We start from the raw sequence: 23,801 nt of genomic DNA, 5'->3' as shown, positions 1-23,801 counted from the left end.
GACTGGGTGAGTCCTAACGATAGCTGGGCAGAGGGTTTGAAGGTAAACCCATTTTTCATTGCCCTCTGACCAGTCAGGAACACTTTTCTTGCTGCCTGGCATCCCTCTGGGAGGTAAATCACAGTGGCAGTAGAGGGTGGTGTGTTTGTCCCTGGAGGCCCCTGTCTCCCAGTGACCTTCTCAGCTCATGAAGACAGCTTGGCTTTGCTGTAAAGCAGCTCATGTGACAGTGGTAATCCGCAGCTAGTAAACAGCTGTGCAGGAAGATTGCAGGGGAATCGCCCTATTTTCCCTGCACTGCAGACCCTGGCAGGCCGGCACACAAGAGCAGGACGGTGGCTTCTGCTTGCTGTGGGAGGCTGCTATCTCCGTGGCCGCACGAGTCCGTCAGCGTCGGTGTGTTTGAAGCCACAGCAGCCACTGCTGCGAAGCACGCTTGCCAGGTCAGGAGCACACACGTGTGTGCCTCTGTGAGTCGACGTGAAGCTGCGAAACAGGTTCCAAGAAGAAGAAAAAAAAAAAAAAAAAAAAAGGCAATTTGTCCTGAAGTGGTTTCCTCTGAATCTTTTCCAAACCTAGAGTTGGCATTTCTAAGGCTGAATTTGACTTGTTCCTCCCACCCCATATATCCTTTGGCTTAATTTATTCCGTCATGTTTTCAAATTCCTCTGAGTAACGCCTTCTGACGGCTCTCATGGACCCCCTTCCCTTCCAGGGATGCTCAGTCACTGGTGGACTGTTTACCATCTGCCCACAGTAAGTTCAAGTGTGCCCTGGAGAAGACACAGACTCTAAGAAGGGAAAGATTGAGGGGAGCGCTAGCTTGGAATCGGTTTAAAATTAATCATGGTGTTATTTGATATTCCCATACCCAGCTTAGAGATCATAGCAAACTTTCCCTCCCTGTGGGTTTGCCTCCTTGTTGCCACAGAACTTCCTCATCAAAATTTACCCCCCCACACCACCCCATGATTTTCATCTTCAAAACCTCAAGCACGTCCAAAGGGAAGTGCGGTGAACGGGAACTGGTGCTGATGAGCCGAAGGAGCCGATGACAGCTAAAGCAGGCAGCAGACTGAGATCCAGGCTTGTGCTTCCAGAGGTTCCTGCACCGTGCGGGCAGCGGCAGCCGTAAGCTGCAATTTCCCTCATTTCCCTCCAGGAGGGAGGTGCCTTTGATCAGGTAGGCAGCAGTTGCTTCGTACCCGTGTAATCCCTTGGCATCTCTGCCAGAAACCACCAGCAGTGCGTTTGTGGCTTCGGTAAGTTGTCCACCAGTGGCCTGAGACAGTCCCTCATTTCATGTAAGCTACGGAACCGCCTTCAGAAGTGGCCATCTGTTACCGCTGGCCTCTGACAGATTTGAACGCGAGACCTCGCGGTGAAAGGCTCTCTGCTATTCCCCTGAGCCGGCTGATCTCTTCCCTTCCACCCTGTCCCATCAGGGAAAAAAAAAAAAAAAAAAAAAAAGGCATTAGGGGACTCTAATTGGTGTGTGCGCCACAGGACCACTGCCTTTAAATGGAGAACATATAGCTAATGGAAGCTGAGTTTTATTGCTGGCATAAATATAGTATGTTCAGTTCCTTTGAAGTCAGGGGGATCAGCAGCTGGGGGTGTTTGTGTTCAATTACACACCATCAGTGGGTTTGGCCCATGGTAGTTTCCTGTTGCTTTAACCTGCAGATGTGTTACGATGCCCTCAGCTGAATCTTCTCAGAGGTTCGTGGTACGTTTTCTTTGCAAAAAAGGGTCCGAGTCGCACTTCCAAATGGGAGTTAATTGTTAAGAGGTTTGGAGGCCCACGGCAAATTAACGAGGCTTGGGCTTGGCCGGGTTTTAGTCTTTCTGCTTGTTTGTTGCTGTCAGGTGTGACAGCTTCTGGTCCAGATGGACTCGTGGTATGAGCAAGTGGTCCGTTCCCACCACCAGCGAGCGGGACGCCCGTCTGCCCCATTCACAGCGGATGCGGAGCAGAATGGATGCTCCAGCCACCCCAGCAGCTTTCGCTCTTGGGAAGCTCTAGGGTTTCTGACCTGTCCTGTCCTGCCCCAAGAAGCAACAGGACGGGCTGTTACACGAGCGGCTGCTTGATTCTTCTTGCAGTTTTTGTCCACGCAGGTCCATGTGCCATGAGTCTCCCCTTTGCGGGACCCTGCACACCCGGGGTGAGACCCATGGGGACAGAGAGCCTGGAAGACCCCTCCTTACTGCAAAGCAAACGGTCGTTTCTCTCCCTGAACCCATCGTTGCCTTTTCTTGGCGTGCAAAGAAGCTTCCAACCCCCCAGCCTGCGTGGCTCAGGTTCTGCCCAGACGCACAAATGTTCTGTGCCTTCAGTCAACCAGGCCAGAGTCCAAGCTTTTTATTTTTTTTTTTTTTTTTTTTTTAATCAACAGATGTGCAGAGTTTAAAAGGGAGGAATCTGCCAGAGGCAGTAGCATACCAAGAATAAGTACTCTTGGGAGAGAGAGGTAGGAACCCACCCCACCTGCTGCGCAGCCCGGGCTGTGGAAGACGGTGGTGTACGAAAAAAGGAGGAATGTGGACTGTAAAAACTTGCTCTTTACACGATACGTTCCACGTCTGAGTCGTGTATTTGCCGTGATTTATTGCTTGCCTTGCTGAGGATGGGCCAGGCCCTACGCAGGGGGAAGGGGAGGGATCTGTGCCAAAGGGGTCCCTTGTCCTATAAAGAAGACAGGCTGCAGACACCAAAGCGCCGTGACACTTCACACCGTTGCAACAAGGGTGTGTGCTGGTTTGTAGCAGGGATGCTTTTATAGCTATTTTTGAAGGGTATGCTTTGAAGAAGAGGAAAAAAAGGACCCTTAAGGGTTTTTCCCCCGAGGAAAAAAGAAGAGTGCTTACCTCCTTATAGCTAGTGTGGGAACTAGCGTAAGGTAAGGCTCCACCAGAGCTGCAGCTTTCCATATCTGCAAGGTAAAGCTTTGAACGCCTTCCCGAGGCGTTGTCCTCTTCCAAAAGTTGTGCACCTTGCTTGGCTGTGAGTTCACGTCGCCTCTCTTAGGTTAAGAGCCTGATTTCCCCCAGCGAAGAGGCGCGGGGGCCGGGAGTGGGGCACTGGGGGAGAGAACCCATCGCTTTGGACCCGTTCGTTGGCCATGAATGTGCACTCTGTTGTAGCAGAGAGGCTCCTGCTGAACAAGTCAGCGAAATGCTGGGAAAATGTTTTTTAGATGAAGCCAGAGACTATCTGGTTACGTATTACCTTACTGCCAGAACAATAGCTGCTTTATATCTCCATGTGCTAAATGCTCTGTAGTATATGCTAATGTCAGTGTTCACATGTGATCTATCGTGCAGCGTACGAACTTGTGAAACTCATTGAGCTCCGAGTCTGCCGGAGCCTTAAAAACACATTGAGCTCCTTTCAGGGACCAACGAGGCCGAGTGCCTGGATTTCATGAACTTTCCAGCCTCGTGCTCTTGGGATACATAGAAATGCCACTTTGGCAGCCATTTCTGCTTTTCATTCATTTCTCATCCCTCTACTCGGGGAATAGTGGAGAGCTTTATTGGAGGTGGCCTTAGCTTCTCCGAGATGGATTTTACTACTCTCACTTCTGTGCAGCAGTTTCTTATCGGGCCTCTCTGGTCCAATTAAGCCATTCATCTAATTATTTGTAAAATACGGTACAACAAATATCTGGAAGTATCTTATACTTGCCTTCCACTTACTCTACCTCCCTCTTATGCACGTAATGTTCTGTATAGAGGTAGAAACATTCTAGTTACTGTGCCTAATATCGGGGTGTTACTCATATGTGACATTGAATTTTCTACTCATATGTGGACGTTGAATTTTTAAATTCACCTAGTAAGCAAAAGGATGTATTTCCTATGAATACATTAATTACCCCACTTAATGCCCACCCCCACCCCCCCCCCAACTGTAGTATTTGGCTTGTGTTCAGCCTTTTACACTTGCATTTTATTGTCAGGCTTCCTAGCAGCAGACTATTCAGGTTGCAAGTGGAGCCTAGCAGAGTGTTCATCAGGTGAGTGGATTTTTGTGGTGGTAGTTTGAAATAATGGGATTTGGCTGTTGTCAGTATTGTCACTTTGTCACTTGTTTCTTTAGGTTCCCCACCACGTGGTGTTTCTTGGGGTTAAAGGGGCTATATCTATCTGTCTTCTTTTTTTTTTTTTTTTTTTAATTGTTTTCTCCTCCTTTCACACTTTCAAGGGGAAGATGGGATTGGGCTGTCCAATGTCTGATGTTAGCCTTACACAAGCTCAGCTCTCTCCTAATTGTTACTTAAGTAAAGAATTAGTGAGGGGCAGGACAGAGCTGGGCTCAGAGCCTGTATTTTAACAACACTCAAGCAACAGTACTGTGGCGATGGGTTGGGGTTGTAGGGACGTTGTGATTTTTGGATTTGTAAAAAATTTGGCTTTTTAAAGGTCACAGACACATGACCTTTAACACAGAGTTAAAGCAGCAACACAAAGGAGGAAAAAAAACCTCAGAAACACCCCGTTCAGCACCCATCAGCTTTAAGAAACTATAGGCTGGAGGTTGTAGCAGAAAGCTAAGTAAAGAAGTAGGCTGTCGTGTGCGTGTCACAGCACGGGATGGTAGATACAAGAGCTTGTGTGTGTGTGACCGCTGACGCTTCTGCTGACTGAAGTCCACCAGCTTTTGGCCTGTGGACACTTCTGTCTTTTGATATGCAACTGTATTGCCCTTGCATGCTATTTATGATTTAAAAGGATGCCCAGAGTATTGTTCTTCCTGCAGAAATTCTGCCAAGTAATTATCTCCTTCACTAGGATATGTGATATTTCAGCGCTTAAAACCAAAAAAAAAAATTCAATTCAAATGACTTTATTCTAAAGTGGACTTTTGTCATTCAAGTAATACAGCATTTTAGATGGTACCCTGCCTCTAGTCTCACAGTAACCTTCAATAAAACCATATAGAAAATATAGGATCTTAAGGACTGGTTTTAAAGGTAGGATAAGAATCAGTCTCGATAGACAGTTCTTTCTCTGGAAGAGCCCCTGTGGATGTTAACAGCATAGCAGGCAAGTTAGTGAAGTATTTGTGGCAAAATATAATAGGGATCCCTATTAGGTGATTGTCCAGAAAGTTTAAGGTGCTATATTGCCCACCTGCCCAATCAGCAGTTTGATACCTGATTTCTCATAAGAGGAGCAGACTCTGGTTTATTCTTCAGTGTCTCCCGTCTCTGCTTTCTGAGAAGCTTGGCACTGGTAACACTTGTCTGCTCCATCTCTTTTATTAGCAGAAAACAGATCATAAGAAAAGCCAATCTCAACTGGAGCAGACATTAGGCGTTGCTGTACTTTCTCTATTTTTAACTATGTTTCCTATATACATGACTGACCACGATAGACTGCTAATCTTATCAGGTCTGCCCTTCACTCCACAGCAAAGCCAGCCGATCAAGGAAGCTTAGAAGGGTTATTTGCTAAGCTTTCACCTGTGGAGCCCGGTAAAAAAAGCTTTCTTTTCACAGGTAGATGCATACGCTCCTCGCGTGTTTGTCGCCCCTCCTACACACCAAATTAGCTTGGGTTTAGAGTGACTTACCCTGGGGACCCGGCACTAGTGTGTGAGGTCTAGGTAAGAACCGAGCTTGAACAGGCACAGCTTTATTCTGCCTCAGCTGATGTCCAGGTCCTGTTATCAAGCTCTAAATTCACCCTCGCCACCCCGTGAAGGGGAGAGGGAGGGGCAGGCAACCTGATGTAAGACACAAGGGCTGAAGGCATGAAGCTAATCCACCGTCGGGATACGAGACTGCTGCTTTGCCTTCTCTCCCAAGCACCCTTTGCATGGGTTTTCAGCTGCATCAAAGTGAGGATGAAGGGAAGACCTGGGATTTCAGATTAATTGTTTCCAATGTTAAAAATAATTGCAAGTTTTTCCTTATGTTACTATCCTAGCTGCAGGTGATTGCAGATGGAAGACTTCCTATGTCAGGAAAGGGCTGCAAAGACAGAGGTGCATGGCAGTTGTGAAGTGTCATTGGTGAAGGAGACGTTTGTCACCACTCCTTGAAGACTATGGGTCTTTGCTGTGCCAGGGAAGAGTCTGGGTATCGGGTTGGCTCACTGGGGTCTTCCTTTTTCCACCGAAATGCTGGGACTTCAGAGGAGATAATTGCATGAGCATAGCTGAGCCCCTGACTGTGTGTCACTTGATAGGTTGGGCAGTTCCCTCCAGCAACAGACGCTCCTGTAAATCAGGAATCCCAGCCCGAGTGTTTTTGTCTCAAAGTGCTGAAATTTAAAAAGAACTCAAAAAAAAAAAAAAAAAAAACCAAACCCTACCCAAAACAAACCCTAAAAACTCAAACCCCCCAAAAGCTTTGGAATCATCTTCAGGGATCTTGTTAGTCGTTTGCCAAGGGAGAGTGGTGCCCTCTGGGTCATCTCTCTGGGTTGAGGTCTGGGCTCGTGTGTTCTCTTGGATTATATTTTGAGCAAAGTGGGAGATGCAGACACACCTGCCCTGCCCAAGGTCTGCTGGAAGGAGCCACGAGTAACCAAGTTGTCCCTTTGTGAGGATGGTTTGCCTTCCTCTGCCATAGAGGCAAAGGTAAAAGACCAAGAAATAAGGGAGATTAAGCCAAAGGTGTTTCAGATCTTGGCTAAGCTGTAACCCTTCCCTCCTTAAATAGAAATGTATCAAAGATGGTAGTGCAGTGAGCTGTCCTCTCACAGCTAGAGAAGGAAGGTTGGTCTCTGACTGAGACTTGGGGATAAATAAAAAACCCCAAACATCCAAGCTTAGGTTTTAAAGCGACACCTTGAGGCAAAATACCAAGCATTTAGCAGTCTTTGCTGAAGTGAAGTGGGTGAGAAGAAGAATGAGCTGTGTGAGCATGGTGTTGCATCCTGGCCCATGCCTTTCTGATGGTGTAGGGTTGGAGGTCCCGGGTCAACCAGGCTCTATGGGTCACTGAGACAGCAGCTCTCGTTGCTCTGAGTGAGCAGAGAAGGAAGGCTCATTGGAACAGGACAAGAGGAGCCAAGGCTAAGGAAGGAACAAGTCACTGACAATATTAAACAGGTAGGTGATGCCCAGGGTCGGTCTGGGAAACTGAGATGTGATCATGGAGATGGGGTGGGTGTAGGGAAGGAAATAGTGGCTCCAGGGCTGTCCTTCCTACGTCCCGTGCAGCTGTTGATGGAAATGTTGCATCTTGTTTTGTCTCCTGTGCTTATCTTCTGCTCTAAGGAAAAGTCAAGGCTATGATGTAACCTACTAGATTTCAACAGTTGATTTAGTGGTCCATCTGCAAGCTGCCGTGACTCAACTTTGCTATCGAAAGTCCAGGTGCTTTGTTACATTTCTCTTTGTTGTGGTTTTGAGCAGAGAGGCTCCTGAAAAGACAGATGGTGGATGATCTTGAGGTAAGCTTGCGGTCAGCAAGCAGAATAAGGACTGCAGCTTTTTTCAAATTATCATTTGGTGGGACGGTTTTTGTGTTTTGGAATGAATGGCACAGAGGATGTGTAGGGAAGAGCTGTGACTGTTGTGTGCCTAGAAAGTTCTCAGAGCTTAAATGACTGAACGGGCTTTTTGTGATTTGTCAGTAAGCCATTTCTGATGGTGAAAATCATTCCAATTATCATCTTGTCCTAAGAGACATCTAATTTGAGCTAGTCATTGATGCTGTAGCAATAGTTGAGGGGGGGAGAGAGAGAGGGGCGTGCTTTCAGAAGACAGTTTGTCTTATCTTAAAGTAGGTACCTGTGTTAAGAGATGTCTTCTGCTTCCTTTGTCACCACTGAGTGTGGTAGGATTCCTGAAATGCTTGATTTCTGCAGTTGACTTTGGGTGAAATCCCATCCATGGTGTCATGTCAACACCTCGTATCTTGAGGGACACGTTTAGTTTGTGGATGTTTCTTCTCCACAGTCAGAGGATTTTTTCAGGGTAACATGTGACTTTGAGAGCACTCATTTTAGCTGGTGTGATTTGAACTTGTTAGAGAGATCTGTTTTGTTTTTCTGAAAACACATACTCGTGCCCGTTGCTTGTCCTTTCCCCCTCTTGAAGGCCTCTTGAGTCAGTCTCCCAAAAGGGGAGGTGGTCAAGATGATAATTTTTGGAAATCTTGGCAAGCCGGGTTCCCATGCAAAGCAATGTGGATTTAATAAAAATCTGTTGTGGGAGCTTTTAATGTGCATGCTGAACAGTGCTCTTTTGTGTTAGCAGTAACACACCAAGTAGTCTCCAGTTATCTGTCTTGGTGAGGATAGGAATGGTCTTTGCTCCCAAGAGTCCGTTGAAGGACACAGTTGCTTTGCAGTGATTTAAGTACTGGTGGTTGGGCCACCTTTATGGTAGGCAACGATACCTGCCAGGTTGCCAGAACACATATGTGACTGCGAACAGCTGGACAGTACTGCTCAATATCCCGTTTGTATTACTGTCCTTTTTAAAACTGGTAGCAGTGAAGCGTAACAGACTCCCTCCTGTTTTGCCATGTCGCTAAAAGAAATTATACGTGGCTGGGAGAATGAGGTATATCCCGTGGCTGACTACAAATGAAGTTGACTGTCAGGAAATACCTCTAGTGCCAACTGATTTGTCCAGCGTGTCCTAGTGCTGTCTTGGATTTGCTTATTGCTGACTCTACCATCGGTGGACCAAAGCTTCTTTGCATAAAATGGACCCTGTGAAATCTCGTTCACATACCAGGCTGAAAGGAATTTAATGACCCCAGCATCAGTCTTACCTGGCTCTAAAAAACCTCCAGTGATGGAGACTTTGCTTCAGAGCTTCACTAACCTTACGTTTGGTGGTTGTCTGTTTGTTTTCCCCCCCTAATATCGAGTGCAGCTTTCCACGCTGCACTTCAAGCTCATATTTTATTCTGTTTCACTGTGGAAAAGATCATCGGGTTATTCCCTACTTATCTGCATCAGCCTTGATGTATTTACAGGCTATCTCGGGTATCTAGATCAAAGCATGCCCAGTGCCCTTTCGTTGTGCTGCCCAACGAGGTCAACCATTTTGTTGTTTAAAGGTCCTCTAGCGAGGCCTTGCCCTGCTTGATTTTTGTGCGTTAAAACCTACACACGGGTCATTTTGATTTGTCAGTGAGAATTCTTCCGTCGTGTCTGCAAAAGTCGCCTTTGGCTCTAGTAATGAGATGGTATCTGCTGGCCTGTGTGTTAGGGCCCTGTAGTGCATTCCTGAGCGCAGGAATTTCGGTTGGACTGCTCAGCCCTGTGCCTCCGAAGGAGGGGGGAAAAAAGTTGGAGGAATAGCTACTGCGAAATGCTACAGCAAGATCGTGCTAAGCGAGGTTTCTACTACTTTCCCCTCAGTGCTAGCTGAGAAGGCTGAAGCGAGCAAAGTCCCCTGAACGAGTTGGAGGTCAACAGCCAAGAAAGTCCAGTGGAAAATTTCCCTCTTTTTAACGTTCTCCGCTGTTGGCGTGAGCACTGTAAGGCCTTCGGAGAGCTAGCAGTGGTCTGAGAGACTTGTAAGGCTGCTCACAGTGGTCTCCTGACTCTGCAGTGCTTGCACATGTTCAAAGCAAATGATAAACCGGACAACTTTCAGCACTTCACCCCTTTGGTGTCCAAGAGGACAGAGGAAGACGTATCGACTTTGGCATCCATTGCATCGGGTATGCTTTCTCTCCTTGGTGCTGCGTGTGCTTCTGGTGCCAGTGGATCGCCAAGAGCAGCACCGGCTGCGGCTGACTGACTCGTGGCTTCTGATGATTTGAAATGGGCTTTGGACTCCTTTTAGAAGGGGACATGCAGCTCTCGGTGGAGGTCCCGTTTTTTTATGAGTTTATGTTGCCTAGCTAAAAACCAGATGATGTCCTACGCTCTTGTCAAGGGCTCCAAGGTGATCGCTGAAGTCGTCGTGCGTTTTTTATTTTGCCTGATAAAAGACATCCCGAGAGCAATGCTTCTGTGCTACTTCATGACTCCAGTCCTGTGCCCCTTACTCCTCCGCGCTCAGCACTCAGAGCAGTGTTTCTTGTGGCTTCTCAGCTTTTACAACCACCAACTCAACTCTCTTAACAGCAACCCCTCAAATTCTTCCTTCACCAGCCTCCCCAAAGGTGTGTGGAAAAGGTTTGCACCCTCTCCCCTTCCCACTCTTCCTGGGGTTAGGCTGGCTCGGTACCGCAGGGCTTGAGACTCCTGGCTCCCTGGTGCAGGAGCCAAGCAGTAATGCTTCTCCATTTGCCTTTTGGTTGCTCACAACCCTCCCTTTCCAGAAGCTGTTCCCACAGGAGTTTGCTTTGGCAGGAGATCAGTTCTCTGTTGTAGCTGATGCTACCAAGGAAGAGAACTTTGCACTTTTTGAACGAGGCGGCGGCTGTTTCCTTTCTTGAGTTGATGTTCAGCATGGTGTCAGGGGTTGCTGGTGCCTGATCAAGAATGGGGCTGGTTCCTTTCTCCTGACCCTCCAGGACTTCGGTCTTGTGTTCCTGTTTGAGCTCCACACAGAAAATGCTACGTGCGAGGTCGTGCTGTTTAGCCTCCCCATGGTGTAGAGGGCCACGCCGAGACATGCACCGGAGGAGCCCATCTCAGCTGGGAAGAGGACATCTCTCGGTGAGTGACTGGCAGCGGAGACGTCCCTCGAGATTACACACTGTCCAGTTTCTCCCAGCCATTCTGCGTGTCTTTGGGCATTTGACGTGAGGATGAAGTTCGGAAGTGTTAACGCTGCACGTCCATATTTTCCATGGAGGTTGTTGAGACAACTCCTGTCTTGGTATCAACGAAGACCTTTCTACTCCAAGGATGCCTTTCAAGGCTTGCAGAACCTGTCTGTCCAGCTAAAAACTCACACTGCTGCCATAATGAGAGCATACCAACCATTCACAGGACAGCAAGGCTCTTCATACCATCTGCTGCCGGATCACAACTTGATGCTTACATTCCAGCTTCAGACAGAGCTTTGGCCAAGGTTGCCCTAGGCTGTTAAGGTTTCCTCACTGATGGGACCTTCGTGGTGGTAGGATCTGCATTTCCATTCCAGCCCATCTTCCATCCATATCTGGTATGATTGCTTCATACCTGGAATGAGACATCCACTAAATAAGCTTTATTGAGTCTCTCGGCATGCGGATGTGGAGCCACATGGGATGTTGACAGATGAGTCCTCAGTACCTGTCTCCCAGTGTGGTCCAACAACACAGCGATGGGCTGTATCAACAGCCCGGTGGTGTAGACCTCACCTCATCTATGGTCAGGAAAGAACCAGTTTGTGGAATGGGGGCATTGAAGAGTGGATCTGCTTGGCTAGTTAGCTACCTGTGTACTTTGAGCACCTTAGCAGATGGCCTGAACCACTTTAAACTTCCAGACATAGAACAGGAGACAAGGATACCTCTTGGGAAATGGATACTGGGGGAAAAAAACAGCATGTCTTGTGTCTGTGAGTACTGAAGATCCTGAAGGACTGCGAACGTGCCCAACAACTGGAGACTGGTAGTATCTCTTTCTCTTCCTCGGGCTGCACTTGCTTTAACAGCTCTTTTAGCAGCCAACCAGGTCCAAACCACGACAGCCCTTGAGATCAAAACCAGACAGAAACTGGCACCAGCGACCCTGGTCCCCTGAGCATCGACTGTCCTGGATGTCCAGGGCACTGCTGAACCTCAGCACCAATTTCCAGGGCACTGAATCATCCCACCCACCCCACCTTCTCCCCCAAAGCCCTTTGTGGTGGTTTAGTGCAGTCGCCTGCAATTTAGGATCAAAACAGTTGCTCTTACGCTGCTGCTGATCTGTCCTCCGTGCCAGGTAAGGTGTCTCCATCACATGACTTTTTGCCTCTGAATCCTGTGGCTCCATCGTCGCAGGTAGAGCCTAACCCTTTCCCTCCTTCTTCTGTAAGCTGGAACCTCTTCGCTGCTGAAACAGCAAGAGTTTCATTATCTCCCACGGCCCGTCACAGTCCCCCAGCTAAAATGCAGCTGCTGTGTTGTCTGACCCAGCATTAGAGTACAACGGCAGCCGTCTCAGACTCTAATCCTTTGATTCATGGTGGCCATCTCAACGTCTAAGGCCTGCCATGGCTCTCCTCCCTTGGCCAAGCCTGGTGTCCTGACCCATTCCCCTCCATGGCTGTCAGGCGCTGCTGGCCATGCCATAGCCGCCTTCCTACCAAAGCCAACTGATCATCCACCAAAAAAAAGTCTTCTGGCACGCTGCAGGTAAGTAAGCGAGAGCCGAAACTCGGTGCTGGCTCTGTCCCAGCTCCCTCTGTAGATGTTGTCCTTGTGCCCGGTCGTCTGGAGCTGGCTCCTCATCCCTGCTGAGGACGGGAGGTGCTGTGGCAGGTAGGTGAGGCTGGTGGCCAGGAACGGGTGATGGGCAGGGGGGTGGATGGAGGTGCCTGGGCTTCGTGTCTGGCCCACCGCTCCTTCCAGTGGGGTTTTCGGGGAGGCTTCGCGGGGGGGAAGCAAGCGCACAGCCCGGTTACATCTTCCTGCTTGCCAAGAGCCTGCGGCCGTGTTCGGTGGTGCCCGGTACGTGACTCATCGCCTCTGCTGTCGTCCCTCCCCAGGCAGGAGCCGGTGTGAGGTGCGTGTGGGATCCAGCGGGATCCCTCTGCCCTGACTCAGCCGGGGTTCTCCGTGCGTGCCCCGTTCCTCACAGAGCCACCCCGGCATGGCTCTACTTTCTTTGCAGATATATATTTTTCAAAGACTCAAGAAGTTGGGGTTTTCGTGTCTAACGGATTTCCTGGTTTTAATACAATTGAAAGGGTCTGAAATCCATGCTTTAGGTTAACATATGCCAGCTAGATTAGGGCTAATCAGGGTGCAGGTCTGAGCAGATGCAGCGCAGGGCCAATCCTAGACCTGATTACAGTATCTCAGTAGTCTAATCGTCTCTCTCCCAAGGGCGATCATCTCTGCTTTAACGCCCAGCACACTTTCCAGCCCTCTCCTCCTTTGGTTTGTTACCACCCCTGGCAGGAAGGCCGCTACGTCAGACGCTGAGGCGATTTAGTTTAATCCCATGCAGAAAGGGATCTGCGTGTCGCCGTCTCTCACGGAGACTTCCCTGCTCTTCCGTGCGCTCCCAAGGTGTGGCCAGCCTTGGCCAAATCTCGGGTGACATGAACTCGTCCTTTTCAAAGATGACCCTAGTTGGGTCTTCATGTCTCACCATCTTTTGACAGCACCCATCTTTGGCAGCAGCCCTACCCTGGCCAACGCGCACATTCGAACAGCGTGGAGGGATCAGGCTTTCAGTGTTGCATGCCCTGTGGTCCATGAGGGTCGTGGTGACTCTGGTCTTTGGGTTGGCCATGGGTAGGGCTCATTTGTCATTTGAGAGCTCCAGCAGTCTCCTTTGGGTTAGCAACCCAAAGGGCTTAGTTGGGTTGTTGGTCTGGAGCGGGGAAGTTGATCTGGAGCGTTGAACCACCACAACCAGGAGAACAATTCCTCAGTTGGGTCGTGAACTGGATGAACACGGCTGTAACCCTTCTGGCGTGGGGCAGCCCTTTGGCTGGGGGATCATGAAACTTTCCCACCCACAGAGCGCTTTGAGATCCCAAGGGGGGAGGGATGTTGAAGGACTGCAAAGCGCGCTGTGCTCCGCCGGGGTCACCCACCTGGTCAGCACGATTAACTCGTAAGCTTTTCTGTCTGTACAGTAAGTTATTTGAGGACACCGAGCCGCGCTCTGCTGCCTCGTGTTATTAAACGAGTGCCCTTGGCGGGACAGAGGTCTGCTCTCTGCCACAGAAACCTGAATCTAAAGAGATTGTACTGCTTTTTGGGGAAAGCCTGGGTCAGGAACCTGCTGTCTTAAACCGTTTGAATGCTGTTTCAGGGGCTGGCCATCCTATGCTGCTGGCTGGAAGGATTTGTTGACCTCTAGAAGCGTTCTTTTTTTTTTTTATTATTTTTTTCCCCCAACAGAGGTGCAGATAGTTTCAGAAATGTCACGTACGAGGTAGCGTTTACAGGCTAAACTCATGCTTTGCCAAGCCAAAGACAGCGAGCAGTGGGTACAGGCAGATCATACCGGACTAGAAAGATGAGGTTTATCTTGCCAGCCTGCAGGATTTGCTGTTCCCCTTCCCCTGCCCGGCTGTATCGAGCGGTACCAGTGCTCCTTGCTATTTTCCCCACCTCTTTTCATCATTCAGAATATCCTCAGGGGCCTTGTTGTTTCGTTGCCACCTTGGTTGGGGTGACCTAGCTAACCAGGACTCCGCTTTTGGCACAGCGGTGCTTTCCTCTGTGGCCAAAAACGTGTCCGAAGCTTCGCCAGCTTCAGCTTGGAGGCATCTGATCCCTTTCTGTAGCTGAGCCACCCTTGGGAAAAAGGCGTTTCTTACTTTGCCAGATCCATCCACGATTGGGGAAGAGCTGAGAAACTTGGTTTGCTTTCCTTTTATCTCTGTTATATATCCACGTGTGAGTTCCTGGAGCCAGTATGGCTTGGCCAGGGCTCACTGGTCCCACGCTGCCTTTTACCCATCTCGGTGCGAAGGCAGACAGACCTGGCTGGGATGGAGCTGGAGGAAGCAGATTGTGTTTGAGAGAGGCCAGTGGCTGTACTGGGGCGCGTGGGCTGTGCAGGAGGTCTGTGGTCTGCACAGCGATGGGATCCTTCTCCTGGGCCGCAGAAGTGGGAAGGTGTTTGAGCAGCGTGTGGAGTTACAGGGGGTGGAAGAATCGCAGGGAGGAGAAGCCAAATTTATCCTTTCCTCAGCCCCAGGGTTCCCAGTTCTGGGCAAATCAAGTGGAAAAAAGGGTTTCAGAAGTGCATTCCTCAACTGTGAGTGACCGCTGCCAGGCTGTGTGGTGGCACGTGGGAGGAAAACGTGGGAGCAATCCCTGCCTCCAGCAAAACACGGCCTGACAGGGTTGGCTGTACAGGTACCTGCTGCGCCACCCCGGCGTCTGCTTTGGGTTCCTCCTCTAAAAATTGCTTCTTTCTCTCCTTATTCTCTCTCCCTGCGGCCGGACAGCCCCACCACGAGCTCACCGTGCTGCCAGCCAACCCTACCCCATCCCACCCCGCGTGGCACCACGGTGGGCGAGTGGCACAGCCAGGCCACCAAACTGCAGATAATGACACCAGCGCGGGCGCTGCCGGCTGGGAGGCAGGAGCCTTCCCTGATTCCTGGCTTTGTGTGCACAGACTCACAGGCTGCTGTGGGTTGGGAAGGACCTCAAGGACCATCCAGTCTCAACCCCCCTGGCATGAGAGGGACGTCTTCCACTAACTAGCCCAGGTTGCCCAAAGCCCTGTCCAGCCTGGCCTTGAACCCTTCCAGGGAGGGGGCAGCCACAGCTGCTCTGGGCACCCTGGGCCAGCGCCTCACCCCCGCACAGGGAAGGATTTCTGCCTCAGATCTCACCTAAATCTGCCCTCTGTCAGCTTAAAACCGTCACCCCTCGTCCCATCCCCACCCCCTGACCCAGAGTCCCCCTCCACCTCTCCTGTCCCCCCTTTAAGCCCTGGGAGGCCGCTCGAAGGGCTCCCCGGAGCCTTCTCTTCTCCAGGCTGAACCCCCCCAACTCTCTCAGCCCGGCCCCCCAGGGGAGCTGCTCCAGCCCCCCCAGCATCTCCGTGGCCTCCTCTGGCCCCGCTCGAGCAGCTCCGGGTCCTTCTGCTGTTGGGGGCCCCCGAGCTGGCCCCAGCACTCCAGCTGGGAGTACTCCAACGATCCAAAGGATCGTCTCCGGAGCAGCATGAACGCAGCCCCTGGGGACAGCTCCGCGGCACCCGGCCACACCAACCTCATCCCTTGTGCTGGTTTTGCTCCACTCCTTCCCTCTCAACCCCACTCCAATTATTTTTTTTTTTTTCTTTTTTTTTTTTTTCTTTCCTCAGGTCTCGTCCAGATCCCCGTCAGCATGTACCAGACTGTGGTGACCAGCCTGGCCCAAGGCAACGGCCCCGTTCAGGTGGCGATGGCACCCGTTACCACGAGGATAGCGGACAGTGCCGTCACCATGGACGGGCAGGCGGTGGAAGTGGTGACCTTGGAACAGTGACGATGCCCAGAGCGGGATCACGGTGATTTTCCTCGTCTCTTACGCGAATAATTTTTTTACGCCTCTCCAGAGATGCAATCAGGTGGCATTGAGTCTCCCAGCTTTGGAAGCAAAGGTTTTGTTAACCTTTTGGGTTTTTTAAAAGGAAAAAAAAAAAAAGAAAAAGAAAAAAAAAATACTGGCAGAGGATGTGTGTTAAGTGCATTTTTATAGCGCCGCTCTGCTTTCGTAGGAGTGAGAAGCCAAATTGTGATGGGACTTTTCATTTCGAGGAGATTTAAAAGAAAACAAAGTGAAATAAAGCAACTCCCCTAGCCCCCATTCCCCCCCGGCCTGGGATCGAGCAGGGTGAGGCCTGGGGGGAGCACGGACGCCCTCGGCTGAAACCACTCCAGCAGCATCGCCGCCGCTCCCAGGCACAGCCCACCGCCGTCCGCACTTGGCAAATTAGGTTTCAAAAGATTTTAACGTGGACTTCTATATTTAAAAAATAAGTAAATAAATAAATCCACCAAAAAAAACAACTAACAACCAAAAATAAAATTAAAAAAAAAAAAAAAAAACAACAAAAAACAAAACAAACCACCAACCAACCACAACCAGAAAAAAAAAAAATACGGAAAAGAGTTTAGAAAAGGCTTCTCTCCTGGGGGGAAAAAAACAAAACAAAACAAAACAAACAAACAAACAAACAAACAGAAAAAAAGCATGTGTGACTGCAGGGGGGTGGCAAGCTCTGGAAGGGCTAAGGTGCTTCCAGGAGCCCGCGCCACTGCCGCCCTCCCCGCGCCGGCGAGCGAGGCCGCCTCTGCCTTCACCGACCTTTGCTGCGGAGGATCCCGGCCGCGCTCCGCTCGGCTCCCCTTGGTGCACACTGGAGACCTGTTCTTACTTCTCTGCTCTTAAAAATGTATCTGCCATTTTAGATTATTTTTTTTCCTTTATTATTATTATTATTGTTATTATTATTATTATTTCCCGTTTTCGTGGATCTAGACCGGAGTGGAAACGCCTCCAGAGGGGCTCTGGCTGCGGGGCCTCCCCCTTCCCCACGTTTCCCTCGCCCAGGAGCCCCGCTGCCACCCCCCAGGACCCCCCCATCCTCCCCTGCCCGGCCCTGGAGATTCCGATTCCCGCAGGAAAATCTTCCCTTGAAGGCAGCGGAGGGGATGCGAGCGCAAACCCTTCCCTTCGGGGGGACCCCTCTGCACCCCTCCACCCCCCAAACCACCCCCCTGCTCCTGCCCTGCGTACATCTCCCAGCACAGCTCTGCTGCTGCTGGGGACTTTGAATCCCCATCACCCCAAAAACCTCTCCAGGAGAGTTTAAAAAAAGGCCTCGGAGGGGTTTTTTTGGCAAATTTACTTGGCTTTCCCATAGGCTAAACCCTCGCGTCGCAGCGGCAGCCCCCAGCCGAACCTTCCGTCAGCCACAGCCCCGCCGCGCGTGCAGTTGTGCATGGTATTTAATTTTTTTTTTTTTTTTTTAATTATTATTATTTCCAAGTGGCCATTAACAAAGTTCTTCACATCTCGCTCCGCCTTCAAGAAAGTTTTCAGATTCTTGTATTTACTTGTTTTATATGGAAAAATATCAGATGTTCTTTGTATACCTTTCTTCTGTACTTTAATGAGGGGAGGGAGATCTTTCCATAGAAACAGTCCTGGTTCTCCGATTTGTTATTATTAATTTTTTTTAATTATTATTTTTTTATTGTCGTCGTGAAGATGTCGGTGGCTTTCAAGTCAGTGTTTCTTTGGCAATGACGTTCTTTTAGTCCGAGAGGTTCCCCCCTGCCCTCCCCCTCCCCCCCCCCCCAAAAAAGACAAAAACCAGGCAAGTAGCAGAGCATGGACCCCCCCCCTTGTTTTCCCAGTGTCTATTATTGCCTCATTCAATAAATTGTTACAAATGTGTTTACCCCTGTGGTCTGGCTCTTCTGTTTTGGGGGGGTTTGGTGTATCCTGCCTTCCCCCCCCCTCCTCAGTGGGGGTTTTGGGGCTCCGCTCTGCCCTGCTGCGACGTTGGGGGCTGGAGAGGAGGAACCACTCAATGCCGGGATGATTTTAGGGGTTTAATTCTGCCTTTGTGCAATTTCACCTCCTTCCTTTTCCAACCTGGGGCCGGGTGGAAACCAGGGGGTTGCTTGAGCATCCCCCCCCCGGTGTTCCCACCCCGGAGCTGAGCTGGCCTTTTGGGGCGAATTCCTCCGTTTTCAGCTGCGGCAGCCACCGCCGTCCGTCCCGTCCCGTCCCCCCCCCGTCCCGTCCCTCCCCCCCGACAAAGCGGGGCGCATTATCCGGGGGCGCAAACCCAAGGAGGAGCGGGGAAGCGGAGCGATGGGTTTCAGCAGCTTTATTTGAACTCCGGCCGCGGGACGGTTGCGGCCCTGGCTCCGTGAATCCTGCGGGTTTCTTGTAACCTGGGGCGAGAAAAAAAGCGGAGGAAGGCTGGAAGGACGGACAGACGGACAGGGGAAAGGAAGGGAAGAGAAGGAGGAGGGAAGGAGGAGGGCGGCTGATTTACCCGAGCACCCGCGGATGCTCGTGGGTGTCCTCGATCCTCGGCCGAGCGCCGCGTCCTGGGGATGCCGGTACCCCGGGGGACCCCAGGACACCCCCTGGCCGGGCTGGGGGTCCCTCAAAGGGGCCCCGGATCCGCCACCACGCTGGTGGGGGAAGGGGCTCGGCCCGGCAGACGCTGCCGGGAGGTTTTAATCTTCGTTAATCGGTCTTTAATAAGCAGGTCGGGGCCTCCCGCTGAGGCGGCTCCCGCCGGCCCCCCCAAGCTCCGCTTCGTCTTTCCCAGTTGGGGAGAAGCTGGGGGGGGGGCCGATCCTGCGCCCCCTCCCCAGCCCAGGCACTATGTGGGGGTCGCCCAGGCACTGGGGAGAGAAGGGGGGGGTGCCCCCCAAGTGTGGGCTCCCGTGTGGGGGTTTGTTGCTTCTACCCCATCCCACCCCCCCCTCCACCCCGGCACTGCTTCGCCCAGGGTGGGCCCCAAATGGCAGGATTTGGCTCCAAATTGCAGGATTTCAGCCCCAAAGTGCTGCTGGGTGCTCAGGATGAGCCCAGCCGGTGCAGCTGGGAAGGGGCAGGGTGGGGGGGGGGGTCTCGGGGTGATCCCCAATAGGGTGCAGGTGCCGGGGGTGGGGTGGGGTGGTCCCCAGGAGCACCAGCTCCCCTTTGGGTGACTGCTGGGGGAGGAGCCTTTGGGGAGGGGCGGGGCTTCTCGTGGGGGTGTGGCCTAATGGGAGGGGTGGGGCGGGGGGATGCTCCACCCCTGCCCCCCCCACCTCGGGGCAGGGCCCTATTGCTGAGTCGGTAGGAGGGAGGGAGGGATGGACAGACTGACTGGTGGGTGGGTGGATGGATGGATGGATGGATGGATGGATGGATGGATGGATGGATGGATGGATGGATGGATGGATGGATGGATGGATGGATGGATGGATGGATGGATGGATGGATGGATGGATGGATGGACGGACTGGTAGATGGAGCAACGGCTGGCTGCCTGGACAGACGGCTGGATGGGTAGACAGCTGGATGGGTAGATGGATGGTTCAAAGGCTTGGACAGACAGACAGACAGAGGGATGACTAGCTGTACAGACAACGGCCAGGCAGCTGGTTGAACGGACAGATGGACATTTGCTAGCTGGATGACCACACGGATGAATGGACAGACACACAGACAACCTGTGCGCCCCAGCCCCCCACCTACCCTGGGAGGGTGATGGGGACCCCGTCCATCCGTCCGTCTGTCTGTCCCTCCCCACCCCCCCCCGGTGCAGGGAGGATGATTTGAGCGTGCAGCCTAATCCAGAGTGATCCAATCTCCGCGGGCTTACGCCGAAAGCCCCGTAATCACCCAGCGCTGCCCTACATATCCCAACCAGCCGCCCCGGGAGGGACGGTGGGGGGGGTGAAGGGGGTGTGCACAACCCCCCCACCCCCCAAGGTCTCAGAGAGCTGCCCCTTCCCGTGCTACCCCCGTCCTCCCTAAAAGCTGTCCCCATCCCTCCTGCACCTGGGGACATGTGGCAGCTGCTTTCACCAGTGCCTCAGTCTCCCCCCTTACTCCCTTCCCCGAAGTGGGGGGGCTGCGTCAGGGCTGGATCTGGGGCAGGAGCTGGTCACCTAATTCCACCCCCCCCCCGCTCCAAGCTGCTCTGCCCACACCATGGGGCCGGATCAGCCCTTAACGCCCGGAGTCACGCGGGGACACGCGGCCGTGCTGCTCAAATGACCAGTATCCAGCAGGTCCCTGTGTCATCCCCCCCCCCCCCTTCATGGAGACACCCTGAGATGCCAGACCCCCTCCTTGACGGGGAGGGGGGTCACACCATCACCACCCCCCTGTGCCACATGCACACAGACACCCACTGCATCCCCCCCCTCCCCAAAATCCATACTGGATGGAGCAGGACCCCATGAGCACCCTCCCAGCCTGGCAGCAGAGCTCTGGGAGGGGGGATGGGGGGGGGGGGGGGGATGCACAGGGTGCCCGGCTGCACCCATGGGTGCCAGGGGTCCGTGTCCGCGGCGGTTCCCCGGGGCTGTAGTTGGCAAGTCTAGAACCACCGGATCCTGCTACCGCACCAGTGTGAGTTCTACCATTGCCAAAGGCAGCCCTGGGGCCGGGCACCGCCGGCACCATCTCAGCAGCCAGGCCCTGGCATGGGGACAGGGCCGGGGGGGGGGACACACACACCCACACATGGCCATGGTGCCAGGTCTGGAAAGCTGCAAAAAATAGGAAAAAAATATATATATATATAATTTCATCCATCCAGCCAGAAACCTCCATGCTCAACCCCTGTGGAGATGCTCATCTCAACCCTGGGGAGATGCCACCACTGTGGCGAGGGAGGGGACAAGGCGTGGGGAAGGGGGGGGGGGTCCCATCCCCCTTGTGACAGCCACCATGGGGACATGGCCTGGCTGAGATGCCACCACAGGCTGGGCCACCACGTTGGGCTGGACACCCCCTCAATGACACCCATGAATGGGGGCTGACGGCCACCCTTCCATCACCCCAGCAACTTGGGGAGGGTGGGTTCCACCTTCCCACCCCCAGCAGCATCCCCCCTCGCTGACCCCACCTCCCCAGCACCGATGCTCGTCCGTCCCCCGCCCCGGCGCTGCTCTCTCCACCTCCTCCCATATTGGCACTACACATAATTGCTCAAAAGCTACAAATAAAAGCAAAAATGTGCTAGTGCCAAAACGGGCCAGGTGACGTCGGCGATGGCCCCGCGGGGCTCGCGGGTCTTTCTCTGCTCTGTTTATGGCCCTATGGTAATTCACTGACCGCGGGGTTGCACAGTGAATTCTACCAGTGCCATACACAGAACAGGAGTAGCGAGCTTGCACCTTCCTTTTTTTTTTTTTCCCCCCCTTAATTTCCCCTCAAATCCTCTGTAAATTGGAGCCAGACACCCCCAGCCTGGTCTCCAGACTTTAAAAAAAAAAAAAAAGGGAATAAATTATTATCAGCCGGCAAAAATAGGCAAAAATGCTTCGGAAACCACCAAGTGAAGGGAGATGCTCGCCCTGAAGCCGCTTCTCCGGGGGAGGGTGGGGAAAAGCCAGTGCCCAGCTCGGCTGGGCGAGGTGCCGGGGATTTTTGGGGCGATGCAGGACCCGCCGCTGGAAACCATTTCCCAGCCGCCGCCTTTTTGCGGGGTTTTGCAGGTATCTCGGGCCTGGGGTTTGCAGAGAGCAGGCGCTGCCGGATGGTTGCAAACCCCCCAAAACGGGGGGGGGGAGGGGGGGGTGTGCACCCCCAGATGGTTGCAAACCTGCCCACCCCCAAAAAAAGTTGCAAATCCCCTAAGTGGTTGCAAACCCTTGGATGGTTGAGCTCACCCCGGCCCCCAAAAGGCTGCCAACCCCCCTAAAATATTGCAACAGCCCCCCTGGCCCCCCCCAGAAGGTTTCAAATCCCTGGATGGCTGCAAATCCCCTGCCCCCAGAAGGTTGGAAACTCCCCAGATGGTCGCAGGACCCACCCCCCCCCAACGGTTGCAACCTCCCCGGCACGGTTGCAAAGCATCCAGATGGCTGCAAACCCCCCAAAATGGTGCGAATCTCCCAAAAGCTTGCAAACATCCCCTCCCCAAAAAAGAAAACATTACAAACCCCCTCAGAAGGCTGAAAACCACCCCCCGGATGGCTGCAGAACCTCCAAATGGCTTCAAATCCCACACACCCCCCCCAGCCTCGAAAAAGGTCATAACCTTCTGGATATCCGCAAATCCCCCCTGGATGGCTGCAGAACCCCCACAAGGTTGCCAACCTGCTCGATGTTTGCAGACCCTAAAAGTGGTTGCCACCACCCTGGATAGCTGCAAACCTCCCCCCCCCCCCAAAAAAAACCAAACCAAAACAAAACAAAAAAGAACCAAAAAACCCCAAAACATTGCAAACGCCCCAAAAGGTCACAAACCCTCCAAATGCTTGCGAACCCCCTGGAAGGTCGCAAACCTTCAACCCCCCCAAAAAAGGTTGTAGACCTTCTGGATGGTTGCAACCCCCCCACCCAAAAATACTTGCAAACCCCCATGGAAGGTTGCAAAGACCCCCCCCGGGTGGCTGCGAACCCCCCGGCTGGCCGCGACGCCGTCCCCAGCAGCCATGGCGGCGGAGGAGGAGGAGGAAGGCACAAAGTCTCCTTTGTGTCGGCGAAGCCGAGGCCCCAACGAGCTGAGCAGCCCCCGGGGATGAGCTCGGGGTGCCCTGGATCCAGCGGCGGGAGCTGAACCCCCCCCCCCCCACATCCTCCCCCCCCCAACTTCCCTCAAGGACGCAGCCCCCGGCCCCTCGCAGCCCACCTGGCCTTGAATTTGGGGTTGACAAGGAGCGGCGCTCGCTCTGCTCGCCCATCCCCGTGATTTGGGGAGCGCTGAGGACGGAGGGGTTAACGCCGGTGGGGACAGACATGTGTGTGTGTCCCCCCCTGTCCCCGTCCCCGCCATCCACACCCACCTTTCGCGCTCCGTCAGCAAAGCGAAGCACCCCAAAAACCTGGAGGAGACACACACCCCTCCCCAACACCCCCCCCCCCCCAAAAAAAAAGCCCCACGGTGCTCAGCCAAGCAGCCCCAAAAGAAGAGAAGCCCCCTCCAAGGCCCCGGCGCTGTCCTCACCTTGGGGGACACACACACACCCCCCACCCCAACGCCGCGGTGGCTTGGGGACACCGGTCCCCAAGGCTGGGGGGGGGGGGGTGTCACGGGCGAGGCCGAGCCCGCCGCCATCCTTGGCGTGACTTTGAAACCGACGGCTTCGCCTAATCCCTGCCATCAGCCGGCCCGCGTGGCCCCGGCCCAGCGCCAGGCAGGATCCGGCCCTTCCTCGCTTGACGCCCCCCCCCGCCCCCCCCCTCACCTCTACCTGCACCCCAACGCTTTGCGGGTGCCGCATCCCGCCCGACCTTTTGGGGGGGGGGAGAGGAGTGGGGTGGGATGGGATGGGATGGGATGGGATGGGGTGGCAGCTTTGGGGGGGGGGGTGCTCTCCCTGTCCCTGTGTCCCCCCCACACCACCTTGCCTCCGCCCAAGGCCACTGCGGCTGCGGGGGCCCGGCCAGCCCCGGGGGCTGAGCCAACCCCTCTGCGGAGCCGCCGCACCCCGGCTCATGACGTTGGGAGCTGCCGCATTGCGGATGCTGCCCCCCCACCCCCCCCCTCCCCGGGGTCCAACCCCCCCTCCCGGCAGCCCCCCTCCAAGCTCTCTGGTGGGCTCTACCGCAAGGCCCGAGACCATTGGCATGGGGGGCTCCCGT

At 53.2% G+C, this 23,801-nt stretch overlaps 1 protein-coding gene and 1 long non-coding RNA gene across 9 annotated transcripts in view; one reads left to right on the top strand and one right to left on the bottom strand.

The window, feature by feature from the left end:
• Nucleotides 1–16,547, top strand: part of NRF1 (nuclear respiratory factor 1) — a 71,242-nt gene extending 54,695 nt beyond the window's left edge. For 6 of the 8 annotated variants that reach the window (XM_042792171.1, XM_042792169.1, XM_042792172.1 and 3 more), the window contains 2 exons: nt 3,966–4,022; nt 15,847–16,547. In XM_042792171.1, coding sequence (XP_042648105.1) covers nt 3,966–4,022; nt 15,847–16,010 — 221 coding nt within the window. In that variant the 3' untranslated portion in view covers nt 16,011–16,547. The remainder of the gene's footprint in view (nt 1–3,965; nt 4,023–15,846) is intronic. The other 2 variants (XM_042792167.1, XM_042792175.1) reach the window with 1 other exon arrangement.
• Nucleotides 16,548–16,969: 422 nt separating this feature from the next.
• LOC116960109 lies at nt 16,970–21,400 on the bottom strand. The gene is made up of 2 exons (XR_004406200.2): nt 18,538–21,400; nt 16,970–18,433 (listed from the first exon to the last, which is right to left on the bottom strand). It is a non-coding gene; the product is annotated as an uncharacterized LOC116960109 (long non-coding RNA).
• Nucleotides 21,401–23,801: the final 2,401 nt, after the last annotated feature.

Source organism: Tyto alba, unplaced genomic scaffold (genome assembly GCF_018691265.1).
Source record: "Tyto alba isolate M040663 unplaced genomic scaffold, T.alba_DEE_v4.0 Super-Scaffold_2, whole genome shotgun sequence".
In the NCBI taxonomy this organism is placed as follows: Eukaryota; Metazoa; Chordata; class Aves; order Strigiformes; family Tytonidae; genus Tyto; species Tyto alba.
Note: the sequence above shows the minus strand (reverse complement) of the source record. Positions and strands in the feature narration are given on the sequence as shown.